The sequence below is a fragment of the Salvia splendens genome, chromosome 15 (genome assembly GCF_004379255.2).
Source record: "Salvia splendens isolate huo1 chromosome 15, SspV2, whole genome shotgun sequence".
Lineage (NCBI taxonomy): Eukaryota > Viridiplantae > Streptophyta > Magnoliopsida > Lamiales > Lamiaceae > Salvia > Salvia splendens.
In genome coordinates this window covers 632,583-649,179 of record NC_056046.1, presented here as the reverse complement: position 1 = coordinate 649,179, position 16,597 = coordinate 632,583, and the positions used below count along the sequence as shown (strand labels likewise).

Here is a 16,597-nt window from a genome sequence, read left to right as displayed (position 1 = left end):
TATAGATATCCAATATGATTCTATGCGTAGTTACGTATGGCAATGTTAAATTATACTCCCCCGTCCCGCACTACTCGCACCTTTCCTTTTGGGCACGGAGATTAAGGAATGAGTGACCGCACTACTCGCACATTTCCTTTTGGGCACGGAGATTAAGGAATGAGTGATAGACAAAGTCAACAATTACGACTGTAGGTATAAATTGTTACTAAAAATGGAAAGAGTACAAATAATTTGGGACGTTCAGAAAGGAAATAAGTGCAAGTAGTGTGGGACGGAGGGAGTACTACTTAAATTTATTATACAATTTTCAACGGCAATTAACAATGAGAAAACATCTTATATATAAGCAATATAAAAATTCTTAATCCTAGTTACAATAATAATAAAAGATATCATACTCATGATAGAAAATATATTTAGCTTAAAATACATCAACCTACATACTCAATTGCTTGTCCTATTTATATATGTATATATATATACACGTCGTCAATATCATATACCTTATATTTTTAATAAAAATATGCTAGATATGTATTAGCAGCCAGATAATAACTGAGTTATTATAATTGATGATGATTATTTTATCCCAGACACGTGATTTTGAGCTTTTGACGTGAAAAATTGACACCATAAAAAAAATGAAAATGACTTACCAAAGTCAATACACATATTCTGGAGTAGACCCTTAACCTTGACATTGAAACAATGGTAGTATTAAAATTTAAAGATCACTCATCTCTTTCAAAAAAAGTATACCCTAGCTAAAGGCCTAACCCAAATAAGTCGAGTACTTTCTACAATTGTTATCTAACTTTTCGTTAAAGAAATGATCAAAACCAAAACAAAGGGCAAATACATAAGTCCAGTTGACTTACAAGTTGAAGATGAAGACTTCCAAACAAAGTCATACTTACAAAAAAGGGTTGCAATTTCAACTAATTATTTACAAATTTCTATATAGCCGTACATTTCACCCAAACGCTTGCATCTCATATCATTCATTTCAATCTTCTTAAAAGCTGGAGATGGGAAAAAAAGTCAAAAAAATAACTCAATTACATAGAAAATCAAGGAGATAGAGTTGACAATTAGTCTTCTTGATTTTCTTAAGTCAACCCCCCCTTCTAGTAACATAAACAATGTGTGGCAATTTTGTGACTAACTGAATCAGAGTTAAAATGAGAGGTCAAAGCAAGTTATTAATTCCACAATCAAACTAGAGTTGTAGTTCAACAATCTTTGTCACGAATAAGATTGAATGTGTTTACTTCATAGTTTTGTAAAAAAAGTTAGAAATATGACACCAAACAAAAATTCCAATAGTTTGATTGTATTGAAAATTTTGTCATGTGTCATAATTGTAATTCTTTTTAGTGGTCGGGTCATTTTTGCAACTCGGCCTAAATTAAGGTCGAACCATAATCCAACAACATTAAACAAAATTTAACTATCTTTATATGCGTAGAAAACTATTATGGGCTAAGGCCCAGAATGGTGAATTTGGGCTTTTTTCTAGATGGGCTTTCTTTTCCCATCATTGAACAATGCAAGATTTATTTTTAATGGATTTTGTGTTATTTCCTAATTCCTAATCTGTGCTTCAATGAAGATCATTGCATTCTTATCACTCACATAAAATTTTGGCCCTGTTCGGCCCGAACCTGGCCACAGCCTGGCCCGAATTTAACTTGAACATAAAAAATGACCCATTTTATAAAAATTACACTGGTTATGAATAAAAAGTGATGCTTGTAATAAATAAAAATAACTATTCTGTAATGATTGATGTTATGGATAAAAATTATTGTTACTATAAATAAAAGATACTAATGTTAAAAGGGATTCTTCTTATATGTAATTGTCATAGAATTAATGAACAGATGTTATGGGCCTAAACAAATGGCCTCGGGTTAGATGGGCTGAACGGGTCGGACCGTGCTTTTCGTGTCCACGCACACAACCTATGATGATTAAATGTATATTAATCAATTTATTTATTATATTAATTTACAGTGTAATTTTGATAAAAATCTTTGCCCCATTTGCCTCCATTGATGAGTTATACACACTGATTGATATTTTAAAGAATCATATTTTGACAACAGAATTTGTACAAAAATTTTCCAGAATTAAAGTGGACCCCCAGCAATTATTTTGGGAGAAATATGGGTAGATAAATCATTTAATAAGTGGAAAGTTGTGGAAGAATATTCACAGATTTTATTCTGGTGGCGTGCGTGTATGTATATTGAGTATTATAATTACTCTTTTGGTCTGATTTATTATTTATAGACTCATTTTTAATTAATACCATGTGTTTAGGAAGAAAAATGAGTGGAAAAAAAATAAGGGAATGTGGAATTGGATTTCATTTTTATATGGAGTAATAGGAGTATTATGTTTATGGATTAATGAAGTGTAAGGTATTTATTTACTAAAACTTTTAAAAAAATGACTTTTAAATTATGGATATCCAAAAATAACAAATGAACTATTATATCATGAATAAGAGTAATATTTTTTTTATCAAGTTTAATGTTAGCTAAACTATTCAATGCTTATATGTTTTCATCTAACAAGATGTTATTTGTAATGAGTAGTTTTATTGGTTGATAACTTGGTCACATTTTATTAATAAAATGACTTGTATTGGTACTAATATTAAGAGATATACCAATATACTATAATTGATTGAACAAATGTATTCGATCTAATGCATACTATCTTATACTTCTATTATTATTAATAAGGAAAAAGGGTGGACAAAATTGAATAGAAAAGTGGTCAAGCACGATGGGTAAAGGTTCGTTATCATTGTTTCACATTCCTGATTCCACTAATGAAAATGTTTTTTTAATTATTCTTTTGAGACAATGTAACTAGTAACCTTTTCCCCATTCCTTTTTATAAATTTACTGGGAAGAATCCAATTTTAATATTCATAGTTGTTAATCGTCAAATGACTTCAATTTCCTAACAAAATGGTTAACCATCACAAATAAACGCAGAGAGTAAATTTTAAAATTAGAGTTGTAATCTCTTCCTATTGATTAAATTTAAGGTACCAATATATAAATGCAGATATAATTTCTTGAGGCAACCAATCCAAAATGTCGATTATAATATCTTCCAACCACATGCCAAGATTATACTCAAAATTTATACTCCTACCTGCTTAATCATGTTAATTAGTGTGCAATTAAAATTGTCATAATCACCCACCAAACCATTGGCTAAGGGTCAAAATTGTCACCTCCTATTTATTAGGAGAAAGGGATCCATCATCCAAGTGTCTAAGCTTATTGGATTTGAAGTAGTAGAAGTATAAATTCACTTGATCACTATGCAATTTTCACTAGCCATGTTTTTGAGAGCTTGTAATAAAAATAAACATGCCCTCTGGTATTTTTTTATTTATAGATATTTAATGCACTCAATTTTTATTGCCTTTAAATTTATTAAATCATAATCACATCTAATTAAAAAATTTAGTGCATTAAATATGTATAAATAACATACAGATCATACTTAGATCTAGATCTGAAAAATTCACCACCAAAAACTTTTTTTGCTATACATAATCACAAATTTTCCACTTCTCCGCAAAAATCTCTCAACCAAAGTCTCCACTTCTCCAACAACTTTTGACGCACCGAATCTCACACTCTACACACACTCCCTAGTGAGAGAAAAACACACACGCACAATGGCTGCCACATCCATTTCCTCGGCGACAAACAAGCTGACAGACCAATCGCCGCCTCTTCCGCTCCACACCACAGCCGCACGCTCCTCCGCCACGCGCCTCTCATTCACCAATTCATCAATCTCCCTCCAGAAGCTCGCGATCTCCGCCTCCTCGACGAATCAGAGCTCGCGCGGCTCCGCCGTCAGCGCTCTGAAGACAGCGCGCGAATCCGAGCAGGCTTCGAAGCCGCGGAATTCAGATCCGGCGGAGAAATCGCCGAAGCCGACGGTTCTGGTCTCCGAGAAGCTCGGAGAGGCCGGTCTCGACTTGCTGAGGAGCTACGGGAATGTGGAGTGCCTGTACAGCCTGTCGCCGGAGGATCTCTGCGCGAAGATCGGGGAGTTCGACGCGCTGATCGTGCGGAGCGGCACGAAGGTGACGCGCCAGGTGTTCGAGGCGGCGAAGGGGAAGCTGAAGGTCGTCGGACGCGCCGGGGTCGGGATTGATAATGTGGATTTGCAGGCGGCGACGGAGTTCGGGTGTTTGGTGGTGAATGCGCCGACGGCGAACACGATCGCGGCGGCGGAGCATGGGATCGCTCTGCTTGCTGGCATGGCTAGGAATGTTGCTCAGGCTGACGCTTCCATGAAGGCTGGTATGATCGATTTTACCTTTTTTTTGGCGGTGGATCCATAATTTTGTGCTGAATTTCCTGTTTGTCCTCTTCCTTTCCTGAAAAAATTAGGTGTGTTAAATTGTTTTTTCCACGCAGTAAAAACCTAATTGGAAAATAATTTAATGAATTGATGATTGATGCAGATCTGAAAGATATGTTAGAATAATTAACACATACCAAAATTCAGAATAATTTTACTCATATGCACGTTGAAAATTAAAATAAAATTTCCTCGAATCAGATTCTGCAGAATGATCGGTTAACAAAGCTGATTAACATTTCTGGACATTTGAATTAATTGCAGATGAATAAAATTCGATTAGCATTGAACAATTTTATTCCATAGTAAATCTGTGAATGAGGAGAATATTTATGTGAAATTTACAGTCAGTTCAGTGGTGTAGATTTTGAGGAGAATATATTTTTTGAATTTCTCTCCATTCATATTTCATATGACAAACTTCAATACTTATAGATATAGGGCTCATTAGCTATGGATGAAATACTAATAGTACAATGATTTATGTGGAAACTACAGAGTCAGTGCAGTAATGTAGATTTGGAGGAGAATAGTTTAAAGACTTCTCCCCTTTCATATGCAAAACTTCATATACGTAGATATAGTGCTCGTTTGCTATGGTTGACAACTTATATTAGGCTGGCATAGAAAACGAACTTAGAAACAACGAGTTACTTTAAAATCACAGTTAAGTTTGTCCGTGCTATGTTCCTGTTCTTGAAGCAAATGAAGGATCATAGTATATTAACAGAATATTTATAATATATCAAATGGTTCTTTTTTCTGCATATAAATTCTTCAATTACGTAAATTTGGCTATGTTCCCTTGAAGCTTAAATAAGATATTGAATACCTATTTCTTGGCTTCAAGATCTCACTTTTGTGTACTGTGATTCTGTTTACAGGGGAATGGCAACGTACAAAGTATGTTGGTGTCTCGCTGGTTGGGAAGACATTGGCTATCATGGGATTTGGAAAAGTTGGCTCTGAGGTAGCAAGACGCGCAAAGGGCCTCGGGATGCATGTTATTGCTCACGACCCATACGCCCCGGCTGATAGAGCACGCGCCCTTGGTGTGGAGTTGGTGTCGTTTGATCAAGCCATATCCACTGCAGACTTCGTTTCTCTCCACATGCCTCTTACTCCTACTACTAACAAGATATTCAACGATGCAACATTTGCAAAGATGAAGAAGGGAGTGCGGATTATAAACGTTGCCCGTGGTGGTGTCATCGACGAAGATGCTCTAGTGAGAGCCCTTGATGAAGGAATAGTTGCACAGGTTGAATGCTTTATTCACTCTGTTGATAATGTTATTTATGCCTTTTCCCTCTGCAGTCATATTTGGGTTTCTTATCTCAATGGGGGCGCTAAGTGGTTTTTCCCATCCTTGTTTCTGCAGGCCGCCCTCGATGTCTTCACGAAGGAGCCCCCATCTAAAGATAGCAAGCTAGTGCAACACGAGAATGTTACAGTTACACCACATCTTGGTGCTAGCACAAAGGAAGCACAGGTATGAATGTTGCTAAACTACATTAGCGTATTGTGCTGTTGATCATTATCCTTTTTCCAGAGAATGTATTTTGTTGCTTAACATTTTCCCTTTACTCGCGTATCAGGAAGGAGTTGCAGTCGAAATAGCAGAGGCCGTTGTTGGTGCACTGAGAGGCGAGCTTTCTGCAACTGCAGTAAATGCTCCAATGGTTCCCCCAGAGGTAAAAGTTCATCATCTACTTTGCATTCCTAGCATATTCACATCAATGAAGGCTAAAACTCGATTTTTTCACCATTAGGTCATGTCTGAGCTGGCTCCGTACGTTACTCTGGCTGAGAAGCTCGGTAGACTAGCTGTCCAGTTAGCAGCTGGAGGAAGCGGAATCCAATCCGTGAAGGTGGTTTATGGATCATCCCGCGACTCTGACAACTTGGACACAAGACTTCTCCGCGCAATGATAGTAAAGGGCATCATCGAGCCTATCTCAGACGCCCACATCAACCTCGTCAACGCAGACTTCATAGCCAAGCAGAAAGGTCTAAGAATCAGCGAGGAAAAGCTAGCAGTCGACTCCTCTCCTGATAGCCCTATTGACTCGGTCCAGGTCCAGATAAGCAACGTGGGGTCAAAATTAGAGAGTGCATTGCTGGAGAACGGGAACATAAGCATCGAGGGGAGAGTGAAGGACGGCATGCCTCACCTCACACGCGTGGGAGCATTCAGCGTGGATGTCAGCCTCGAGGGGAACCTGATCCTCTGCCGTCAAGTTGACCAGCCTGGCATGATCGGGACAGTTGGGAACATACTCGGAGAGAGCAACGTGAACGTGAGCTTCATGAGCGTCAGCCGGACCGTGAAGAGGGTGAAGGCCATCATGGCCATCGGGGTAGACGAGGCGCCCGACAAGGAGACGCTCAAGAAGATCGGTGAGGTGCCTGCTATCGAAGAGTTTGTCTTTCTTGATCTCTGACATCTACATCTAGACAGCCTCTATATCTCTACAGTTGTGTTTCATTGCTGCTGCTGTTGTGATTTTTCTTTTGAGAAACTATGTTGTGATTTTAGATTAGCATTGGTATGGTTGAAAATCATTCCTGTTGGTTGTTGTACTAGAAAAAGGGAATTGTTGGGAACATTTTGTTATGCTCCCATTTATAAAATTTGTATCAGTATCAGGTTAGAATGAGTATCTTTTGTGGGCAACAATTTTTTTTTTGTCGTTGAGTCATGCTTTGATTTTTCTTTTGGATCTAAGCTTTTGCCACTTGAATCAGACCTCGTTGGCACGTGTCCGAAACTTTGATTTGTATCTAATAACATAATCAAGTTTTACCGTCCCAAAAAGTCTATTGGATATTCTCATTTATAAAAATTGTCTCAGTATTTTTTTTGGAATTAATCGGTATCTAAGCTTTGCCACTTGAATTAGACCTCATTGACGCATGTGCGAAACTTGGATTCGTATCTATTTACATAGTTATCAAGTTCTAATGTCACAAAAAGACTATTCGATACTTTGGTAAAAAAATCCATTAGAAAGCTCACGCACTCGGCTATAAAATTTCATCTGTCTGATGAAGCCAGTGGCGGATCTGGGGGCAGGAGGGGGACAGCCCCTCCCTGGCAATCCGCTACCACGAATCCGGACGTAAATTTTGCATAATTGTCCCTTTCCGATAGCTTCTGATATTGCCCCAACCTCCTCTGTTAGCTTTCGAAGCCACCTCTTGAAAGAAGGAATTCGCCTCCTCCATTATAGGATCCAGGATCCGTCACTGAATGAAACTGAATTATTTAATGTAACCCAATTGAATGAAGTTTGATTAATATTGGTACATTTTACCGTCATTAGCAATGCCCAATCATATATTAAAGCTATTGATAATTTTATTTTTATAAACATATAAAGATATTAATTTATTTATTGAGTAGCTCGGATTAATTTAGCAATGTTTGGTCGCCACCTATTTTAGGCAAAAATAAAATTTCCCTTTTCCAGTCGAGAACCCTTCTTCCCTAATTCAATCATTTTGCCCTAAATATTCAACCTTGCTAATATTTGCAACTCCAAATCTTCACATTTGTGTGAATCTCAGCAAGAATCCGTGAGCAAGAAACGAATTACTCACTCAATCGATCTGCCGAAATGGCGGGCACCGGAATCCACCCCTACCACCAGCAATGGCCGCCAATTCCCGCCCCTCCTCCGTCCGCCGCCGCACCGCCGCCACCTCCTCCCCACCCCCACCCGCACCCGCACCAGCCGGCGCTTCCTATGGACAACTCCGCCTCCCGCCCTTCTAACGACGAGGTAAACGCGCCAAATTTTATCTTTACACAGATTTATTCATTTTCTTTTAATTAGTAATTAGCAGTTAGCAATCGCCATGATTGGATTGAAGTAATAATGTGAAAGAATCTTCCTCTCTCTCTCTCTCTCTCAATTTTGAGCTTCTCTCAGGTGCGTACGATATTTATTTCGGGTTTACCGGAGGATGTGAAGGAGAGGGAGCTGCAGAATTTGCTGCGGTGGCTGCCGGGGTACGAGGCGTCACAGGTGAACTTCAAAGGCGAGCATCCGATGGGCTTCGCGCTGTTCGCCACTGGCCAGCACGCTATTGCTGCCAAGGATGCACTTCAGGTGATTGCGATGCTTTAAAAAAAATCTCAGCTCGTGTGTTTTCTTGATTTGGCAGTTAATTTGAATGATTTGGGGATTTAGGATATGGTGTTTGATGCGGAGTCGAAGTCTCTCTTGCACACTGAGATGGCAAAGAAGAATCTATTTGTGAAGAGGGGTGAGCTTTTTTTTATTGCATTTACTCATCAAAAAGCTCAGAGTGACTTTCTTGAAAATGATACACCTGCACTAATTTTTTGATGGTCTCCACAACGATTAAGTTGTGCTGTTTAAATGTGTGTGTTTTTTGGTAACATCCAACTGAATACAATATCACTCTGCTTCTGAATACAAATTTGTTAGGAATCAATAGTTTTCTCTCTTTACCCTCACTATTTTCGTTAGGTTCTCATTTCACAATGCGAGATCACCTCATTTGAACGCAACTAGCGGGGTTTGTTGAACACCATGAGGGAAATGTTATTGTTACAAAACACTATTTACATTGTTGGTGAGATGATTCCTGTTATGCATATAATCCTTGGGGTGTGCTTGAAATCTACTACCATTTCGTAGGCTAGTATATCATGGTGTTTCTGTTATCCTGTGTATATGGTTGGCTGGAAGATTTACATGTAACGAACTCTTTTCGGAATAGGAGTCAGCAGTGGTGGAGATGAAGATAATATCAGTTGCTTAGAATCCTTTTACTTAAACAAATTGCAATACTGAATTTGGAAGTTAGTTTTGAGTGGGGTTAACCGTTTATGTATGCAGACTAGTTGTGTGTTATCCTCTTCTAAATTCTAATCAATCTATTCTTTCTTGTGGTATACAGGGATAGTTGCTGATTCCAGTGCTTATGACCAGAGTAAACGCATGCGAATAGGTGGTGATTATACACACACTGCTTATTCAACATCTCCTTTTCATCCTCCCCCACCAGCTGTTTGGGGACCACATGGGTATGTTTGGCATCCTTGCAGAGGGGCTTATGTTTAATTGTACAGCTAACCGTTATCATAGAAACCCATTGCAAACTGTTTATCGAAAGGACTTCTACTTTAGTAACTTACTAAAATCAGATCACAATTGGTCTCAGGTATATGTCCCCAGCTCCACCCCATTACGATCCATATGCAGGTTATGCTGTTCCTCCCGTGCCAATGCCTGCTCCAGCTCCTGTACCTGCACCTAGCAGTTATGTACCTGTCCAGGTGAAAAAATTATTCCATTCCTTCCTTCATGCTCTTCTATTTATTTGTATGAAATTCTTGTTGGTTTTATGTTGTATAGGGAAAGGTTTCTTTTAGAGTTAAGATAAATAACTATTCATTTTAACATTCTCACTTTGCAGCATGACTGTCGTGCCTTTGGTATTTTTAATGCTATCCTTCTAAACTATCTTGTCAGGCAGGAATTTAGATAATGAATTCTGTAAGCAATTAAATGTTTACCTACAGATTGCTGATTATTCACTGTGATACCTACTATTTCTTTCCCAAATACATGGGTTCATTGACGGCCTACATTACTTTCTTGCAGAATAACAAAGACAACCCTCCTTGTAATACCCTTTTCATCGGCAATCTGGGTGAGAATATCAATGAAGATGAGCTCCGGGGCCTCTTTAGTGTGTACGTCATGAATATGTTTCCGTTTTGGATGAATACACATATGATTGATCTTTCTATATGGTTATTCAGATTTATCTCATTACTGTTTTTCTTTTCCTTACAGCCAACCTGGTTATAAGCAGATGAAAGTATTGCGACAGGAAAGGCATACTGTGTGCTTCATCGAATTTGAAGTAAGATCTCCTTCTTTAATTGTTTTGATAGCTCGTGTACTCATTTGTTTGTCAAATCAACCTCTATTTTCTGCTTTTACGGCATTTATAGTATTGCGCTGTCATTATACAGGATGTAAACAGTGCGACCAACGTGCACCACACCTTGCAGGGTGCTGTTATACCCAGTTCCGGTGCTGTTGGAATGCGTATTCAATATCCTTTAGTTTTCGTGTTTTTTCATAACTTGGCAGCATATAATATAAGTAGATGTATTCCATCTACATCCATCTATTGTATACATTGATGTTTTTCCCTTGACCTTGAGATACATATTCGAAAAACCCGTTTGGGAGAAGGAAGGACTCAGTCTACCAAACTCCTCCCCAAAATGTGAATGGAATTCCTCCTGCAATCAACTACCAGTAGCTTGAAGGGGGATGTATCTCATTCCATAAGCCCCGACAACTGCAAGCACTGTTTGATAAGGATGCATCATGCAGCTGTTGCACTCATCCCATTCATCATCTCATCAACATCAGCATCCCTTCACTTATATACATATCTATATATATGTGAATGCACTCTGTGGAAAACATTTTGTCGATCCATTTAGAATCTAGATACACAGGACATGCATTCAAGGCTGTGCTATCTCCTAGTTTTATATGTTGATCTGTTGTGATCTGTTATTGCATGGTTTTGTAGTGGCGTAAAATCTACTTGCTTTTGTCTGAAATTTGATGCATTTTGAATCCACTGAAGCAATGTGGTGTATGTCCAGATCAATTCTTGACACCAACTACATCACGACATGATCATTATTTTTCATCATTCGAAATCCCAGAAACCTCACACTTAGTGATAGCTCCATTCAACTTAGTAAAACCATCACATTCCTCATCAGGCATCCATCATTCTGGAATTTGAACCTCTTGCACCCATGAACCTTGGCATCCATGATCCACCGGCATAGCATTGCCGTCTGTTGGAAAATCTAATGGTGTTATGCAGGTTGACGAAGATGCCCGAGCTCATATTCTGCAGAACAGAACTTGATGAGCTGCACCAAAGGTAGTATTGCTTTTAGGTAGTTTCTTGCCCTTTTGTCTCTGCATATTTCGCCCAACCCTTTGACTGATATGTTATGGTGTCTTTGTTTAAGTGTGAAAATCAAGAATCCTTTATTTTATGCTAAAATGTTTGTGTTTTATGTTACTCTATTTAATTAGAGTTCTCAAATTTGTATTTTTGATACTCTACATACATATGCAGTATAAATGCAACAAAGTGTGGAGTTTTTAGGTTACAATCACAAAAACATAACGAGTTATATTTTCTTACAATATAGTCTACTGTGGGCTGTGGCTTTCATTGTCCAATACAATAGAATAAAACAAACGCAACCGCTTCCTTGAAAATTTTGTTACTCTTTCCTCTAGAAAATTGTAAGTAAATATCTTTAGTTCTTTACACTAATTTACATCTCTTTTAAATACTCATGTGAACCCCAAAAAATTTACCATAAAAAATACTACTCCCTCCGTCCCCCGAATATTGTCCCACTTTGACTCGGCATGAGTTATGAGACTTATTTTGTGGGATGAACAGAAATGAAAAAATATGACAAACTTTTATGGACGGAGGGAGTACTACTAAATGACATTACTGAAAATGATAAAAAAATAGTCCACATTTTGTAATTCTATTTTTTACAACGAGAAAGTTTACGTCACGCTAGTTTTTTCCAAAATTGATTTTTCGATGTAGTATCTATAAATCATACCCAAAAAGTAAGTCTTCTTAAATTTGTTATGAATCTCACTAAAAGTGGTTAATGTTAATGTGAAGGAAAATGACTAAATTTTGTGAAAGTTGGAAAACCAAAAAAAGAATTTTTTGAGACGAGGGATTATATGAATTAAAACTAATTTAAATTTTTTCCTACACAAACTTTATAATATATAAAAATAATGAGTCAAATTCGGTCCAATCGGAGTCAAGAAGCGAGTCGGCTTATTCAGTTAAATTTCAATAGAATGTCTCTAAATTGTTTTTACGTGCAACTGTTAAAGATGTGAGAACGCGTTGACAAACACAGGTACCATTAATTTAATCACAGCTGCAATAACTATCACAGTCTGTTTCCTTTCGCGGCAGTATTTATCTTTTCAAACTTTTGTGTCAGCATTCACACACAACATGAAATCCATATCGGTTTCAGCAAGTGTATGTTTCATTTTCTTTTTTTTCTCAGCATTTCTTGAACCAAAGATTGAATTTTGAGAGGAAATTAGCGCACCCCTTTTCTCCAGATTTCAAGGTTTTCATGTGGGATTTTCATTTCTAGTTCAAGATCGAAATTTTAGCGAATTACGAGCTCCCTTTCTTCAATTCTTGAGAGTTGGTAGCTGCTGTTTCAAAATGGGAAGTTTATGGAGCTATTTTTTCCTGATTTTCTTGGCGTCTGCTGCAACATTCGGAGTGAATGCTGTGAATCTAGAAGGTACAACTCTGCTATCACTTGTTAGGCATTGGAAAGTTGTACCTTTACCCATCAAGTCCAGCTGGAATGCTTCACATTCCACTCCCTGTTCTTGGCTTGGTGTGATTTGCAATCCTAGCAACATTGTTGTTGAGGTGAACATATCTAGTTTGTCGATTTCAGGCGAATTAGGGCCGGAAATCGGCTATTTGAACCATTTGGAGTCGATTGATTTGAGCTTTAACAGTTTTTCTGGTACAATTCCATCATTGCTGGGCAACTGTAGTTATCTTGAGTCTTTAGACCTGTCTAACAACTTCTTTCATGGAGAAATTCCGGAAAATCTAGGAAATTTGAGGAGATTAAGGGATTTGAGCTTGTGGTCGAACAATCTTGGTGGCAAGATTCCTGAATCTTTGTTTAGGATTCCTTCGTTGAGATTGCTTTACCTCAATAACAACAAGCTTACTGGTTCAATTCCTAGGGATTTAGGAAATCTAAGCTTAATTGGGATGTTGTCTTTGAACAATAATATGTTGTCTGGGACTATCCCTTCGTCTATAGGCAACTGCAGCGAGTTGCGAGAGCTCTACTTGAACGATAACTTGTTTGAAGGCGCGTTGCCCGATAGCTTGAACAGTTTAGATCATTTGCAATTTTTGTTTGTGGAGAATAACAATCTTGTGGGGAGGATTCCTAGTTTTGGCTCTTGTAAGGAGTTGGAGAATCTAGTTTTGTCGAGCAACCGGTTTAGTGGAGGGATTCCGACAGGGTTAGGGAACTGCAGTATCTTAACTAGTCTTGCTGCTGTTGGCTGTGGTTTGAGTGGTCCTATCCCTTCTTCTCTAGGTAGATTGACTAATCTTAGTCTCCTTTATTTGTCTGAAAATCGACTGTCTGGTTCGATCCCGCCTGAGTTGGGGAATTGTGAGGCATTAACTGATTTGCAGCTGTATGGAAACAAGCTCAGTGGTGCTATTCCGAGTGAACTAGGTATGCTTGATCAGCTGCAGATAATCATGCTTTTTACGAACAATTTGAGTGGAGAGATTCCAAGCAGCATTTGGAGGATTCAGAGCCTTCAGCAGCTTATAGTTTATGAGAATAATCTCGTTGGTGAGATACCGAATGAGATCACAGAGCTTAAGGAGCTGAGTTATCTTTCCTTGTTCGACAATCAGTTCTCAGGTGTCCTGCCTCAAGGGTTAGGCATCAATGGCAGCCTAACTCAAGTAGACCTCTCGAGAAACAAGTTCATCGGCCCTATACCACCAAATCTTTGCTTCGGGAAGAAGCTGAGAAGGCTCATCTTGGGCCAGAATCACTTCAATGGAAGCATTTCTTCTGATGTTGGGAGGTGTACCTCGCTCACGAGGCTAATTCTCAAGGAAAATAGTCTCGAAGGTAGAATCCCAGACTTTTTGAAGCATTCTGGTCTTGAATACATGGATATTAGTAACAACAGGATTAGTGGGTCGATTCCCTCGAGTTTAGGTGATCTTGCTAATGTTAGTTTTATTGATTTGTCTCACAATAAGCTCGTTGGTGGTATACCTCTTGAGTTGGGGAGTCTTGTGAACCTTGAATATTTAAGTCTCTCTCACAATCGTCTCGATGGCATGATGCCGTCACAGATGTCGGGCTGTCACAAGCTGTCGGAGCTTGATCTGAGAAACAATCTGTTAAATGGGACAATTCCTTCCAGCTTGAGAAGCTTGAGTGAGTTATCCGTATTGGATCTTAGTGAAAACCGTTTTGGAGGGGGGGTTGTGACCACCTTATTTCAGCTAGGGAAGCTTTCGTCTTTGCAGCTCGGTGCAAACCAATTAGGTGGGGCTATTCCTCCTTCCATAGGGCTGGAAGTCGAAGCACAGAGCCTGAGATCGTTGAATCTCAGCAGGAACGGGTTGATAGGCCGTCTCCCCGTGGAATTCGGGAAGCTGAAAATGCTGGAGCAATTGGATATCAGCTGCAATAATCTCTCAGGCAGCCTGGAAATTGTTGGTGAACTCCGTTCTTTGACGGATATCAATGTCTCGTATAACTTGTTTGCTGGTCCGATTCAGCCTGCAGTGATGAAGTTCCTGATTTCTTCGCCCTCGTCCTTCGTTGGCAATCAAGGTTTGTGCATTGAGTGCGGAGGGAGCTGTGAGGGAAGTAACAGTAGCAGTAACGCCTTCAAAATGTGTCATTCTCAATCAAGGAAAAGAGGCCTCAGTCGTGTTGGCCTTGCAATGGTCGTCTCTGGATCATCCCTTTTCGCTGTTATCCTCGTTCTTGGAGTTTCTTACGCATTTTTAAGGAACAAGGGCCATGAGGGGAACCTTTTAGGCGATGCAGAGGAAGGCGCCTCGTCTCTACTCAGACAAGTTATGGAAGCTACTGAGAATCTACACGAGAAATACATTGTCGGGAGGGGAGCACACGGGACAGTGTACAGGGTGGCATTGAGTCCAACGAAGGCGTATGCTTTGAAGAAGCTATCTTTTGCTGGATCAAAGGGAGGGAACGCGAGCATGGTGCGTGAAATTAAGACCATTGGCAGTGTGAGACACCGCAACCTAGTTAGGCTCGAAGACTTTTGGCTGAGGAAGGATTACGGTCTGATTTTGTACCCTTACATGGAGAACGGCAGCCTGCACGATGTTCTGCACAAGTCTCACCCTCGGCTGCCCCTAAAATGGGAGGTTCGTTGCAGGATAGCTCTCGGAGCTGCTCAAGGCCTAATGTACCTTCACTTCGACTGCGATCCTCCCATCATACACCGCGACATCAAGCCAATGAACATCTTGCTCGACTCGGATATGGAGCCCCACATCTCCGATTTTGGGATCGCCAAGCTCTTGGACGAGTCGGTTTCCTCGACACAAGTTGCAGTCCAGGGCACCATTGGCTACATTGCTCCAGGTTGGTATGATGATATAAATGCATTCTTGATCATATTTTTTTTGGGGCTGAGATTGTAAAATACGTGCGTTTTTTTGTCGGCAGAGAGAGTGTTCTCGACCAGGAGTAGTAGGGAGTCGGATGTGTACGCGTATGGCGTGGTGCTGCTGGAGCTAGTGACGAGGAGGAGGGTGCTGGATGAGTCGTTTGGAGAGGGAGTGGACGTTGTGAGGTGGGCGAGGGGCGTGTGGGACGAGGGTGAAGGCCTCGGGGAGATCGTGGATCGGGATGTTGTGGACGAGCTGTTGGATTCGAGCCTAAGGGAGCAAGTGGAAGGGGTGGTGTTGTTGGCTTTGAGGTGCACTGATGAGGAGGCTGGGAAAAGGCCTTCTATGAGAGAGGTTGTGAAGCAATTGGTGGTGGTGGAGAGTAGGTGTAGAAACAAGCATAGATAGATGAATAGCTAATTGTTTAAGAATACTCTGAATTATGTGTATATTTATGCCTTGGTAACTGTAAAATAGCTAATTGGAAGTTGTTTAAATTGTGTAATCACTTAATTTTGTTTAAAATTGTGTAATCGCTTACTCCTTACGTCCGCAAAATATTGTTCAAGTTTGACTAGAAACTGATTTTAAGAAATGTGAAGAAAAGTCAGTGAAAAAAGTTAGTGCAATACTGGTCCCATATTTATATATTAGTTTTATAATAGAACGTGGGAGTAATAAGTTAGTGGAAACTAGAAAGTGGGTCCATTTACCAAAAATGAAAAAAAAAGTGGCCAACAATTCACGTGCAGACTGAAATGACAAAACTGTACAATATTTAACGGACGGAGAGAGTATTTGGTTACATAGAAAAGAATCTTGATTTGTTACCAAATGATTATATATTGTATTTGTATTCTTCCAGCTATATGTTGGCAAATAATTT

General features: G+C 39.3%; 3 protein-coding genes across 3 annotated transcripts; all 3 read left to right on the top strand.

The window, feature by feature from the left end:
* Nucleotides 1-3,556: 3,556 nt before the first annotated feature.
* On the top strand, nt 3,557-7,108 carry LOC121769264 (D-3-phosphoglycerate dehydrogenase 1, chloroplastic-like). Its single transcript, XM_042166013.1, has 5 exons — nt 3,557-4,349; nt 5,295-5,671; nt 5,792-5,902; nt 6,009-6,104; nt 6,183-7,108. The coding sequence occupies exons 1-5, from the start codon at nt 3,713-3,715 to the stop codon at nt 6,852-6,854; spliced, it is 1,893 nt and encodes a 630-aa protein (XP_042021947.1). The 5' UTR covers nt 3,557-3,712; the 3' UTR covers nt 6,855-7,108.
* Nucleotides 7,109-7,832: 724 nt separating this feature from the next.
* LOC121768977 (RNA-binding protein, mRNA-processing factor 2a-like) lies at nt 7,833-11,493 on the top strand. Its single transcript, XM_042165616.1, has 9 exons — nt 7,833-8,195; nt 8,346-8,525; nt 8,607-8,682; nt 9,343-9,469; nt 9,607-9,721; nt 10,050-10,141; nt 10,245-10,314; nt 10,427-10,509; nt 10,626-11,493. Exons 1-9 carry the CDS (start codon nt 8,031-8,033, stop codon nt 10,720-10,722), a joined length of 1,005 nt encoding a protein of 334 aa, XP_042021550.1. The 5' UTR covers nt 7,833-8,030; the 3' UTR covers nt 10,723-11,493.
* A 275-nt stretch (nt 11,494-11,768) lies between these two features.
* On the top strand, nt 11,769-16,236 carry LOC121767898 (receptor-like protein kinase). The gene is made up of 2 exons (XM_042164231.1): nt 11,769-15,685; nt 15,770-16,236. Exons 1-2 carry the CDS (start codon nt 12,718-12,720, stop codon nt 16,117-16,119), a joined length of 3,318 nt encoding a protein of 1,105 aa, XP_042020165.1. The 5' UTR covers nt 11,769-12,717; the 3' UTR covers nt 16,120-16,236.
* The last annotated feature ends 361 nt before the right edge of the window (nt 16,237-16,597 follow it).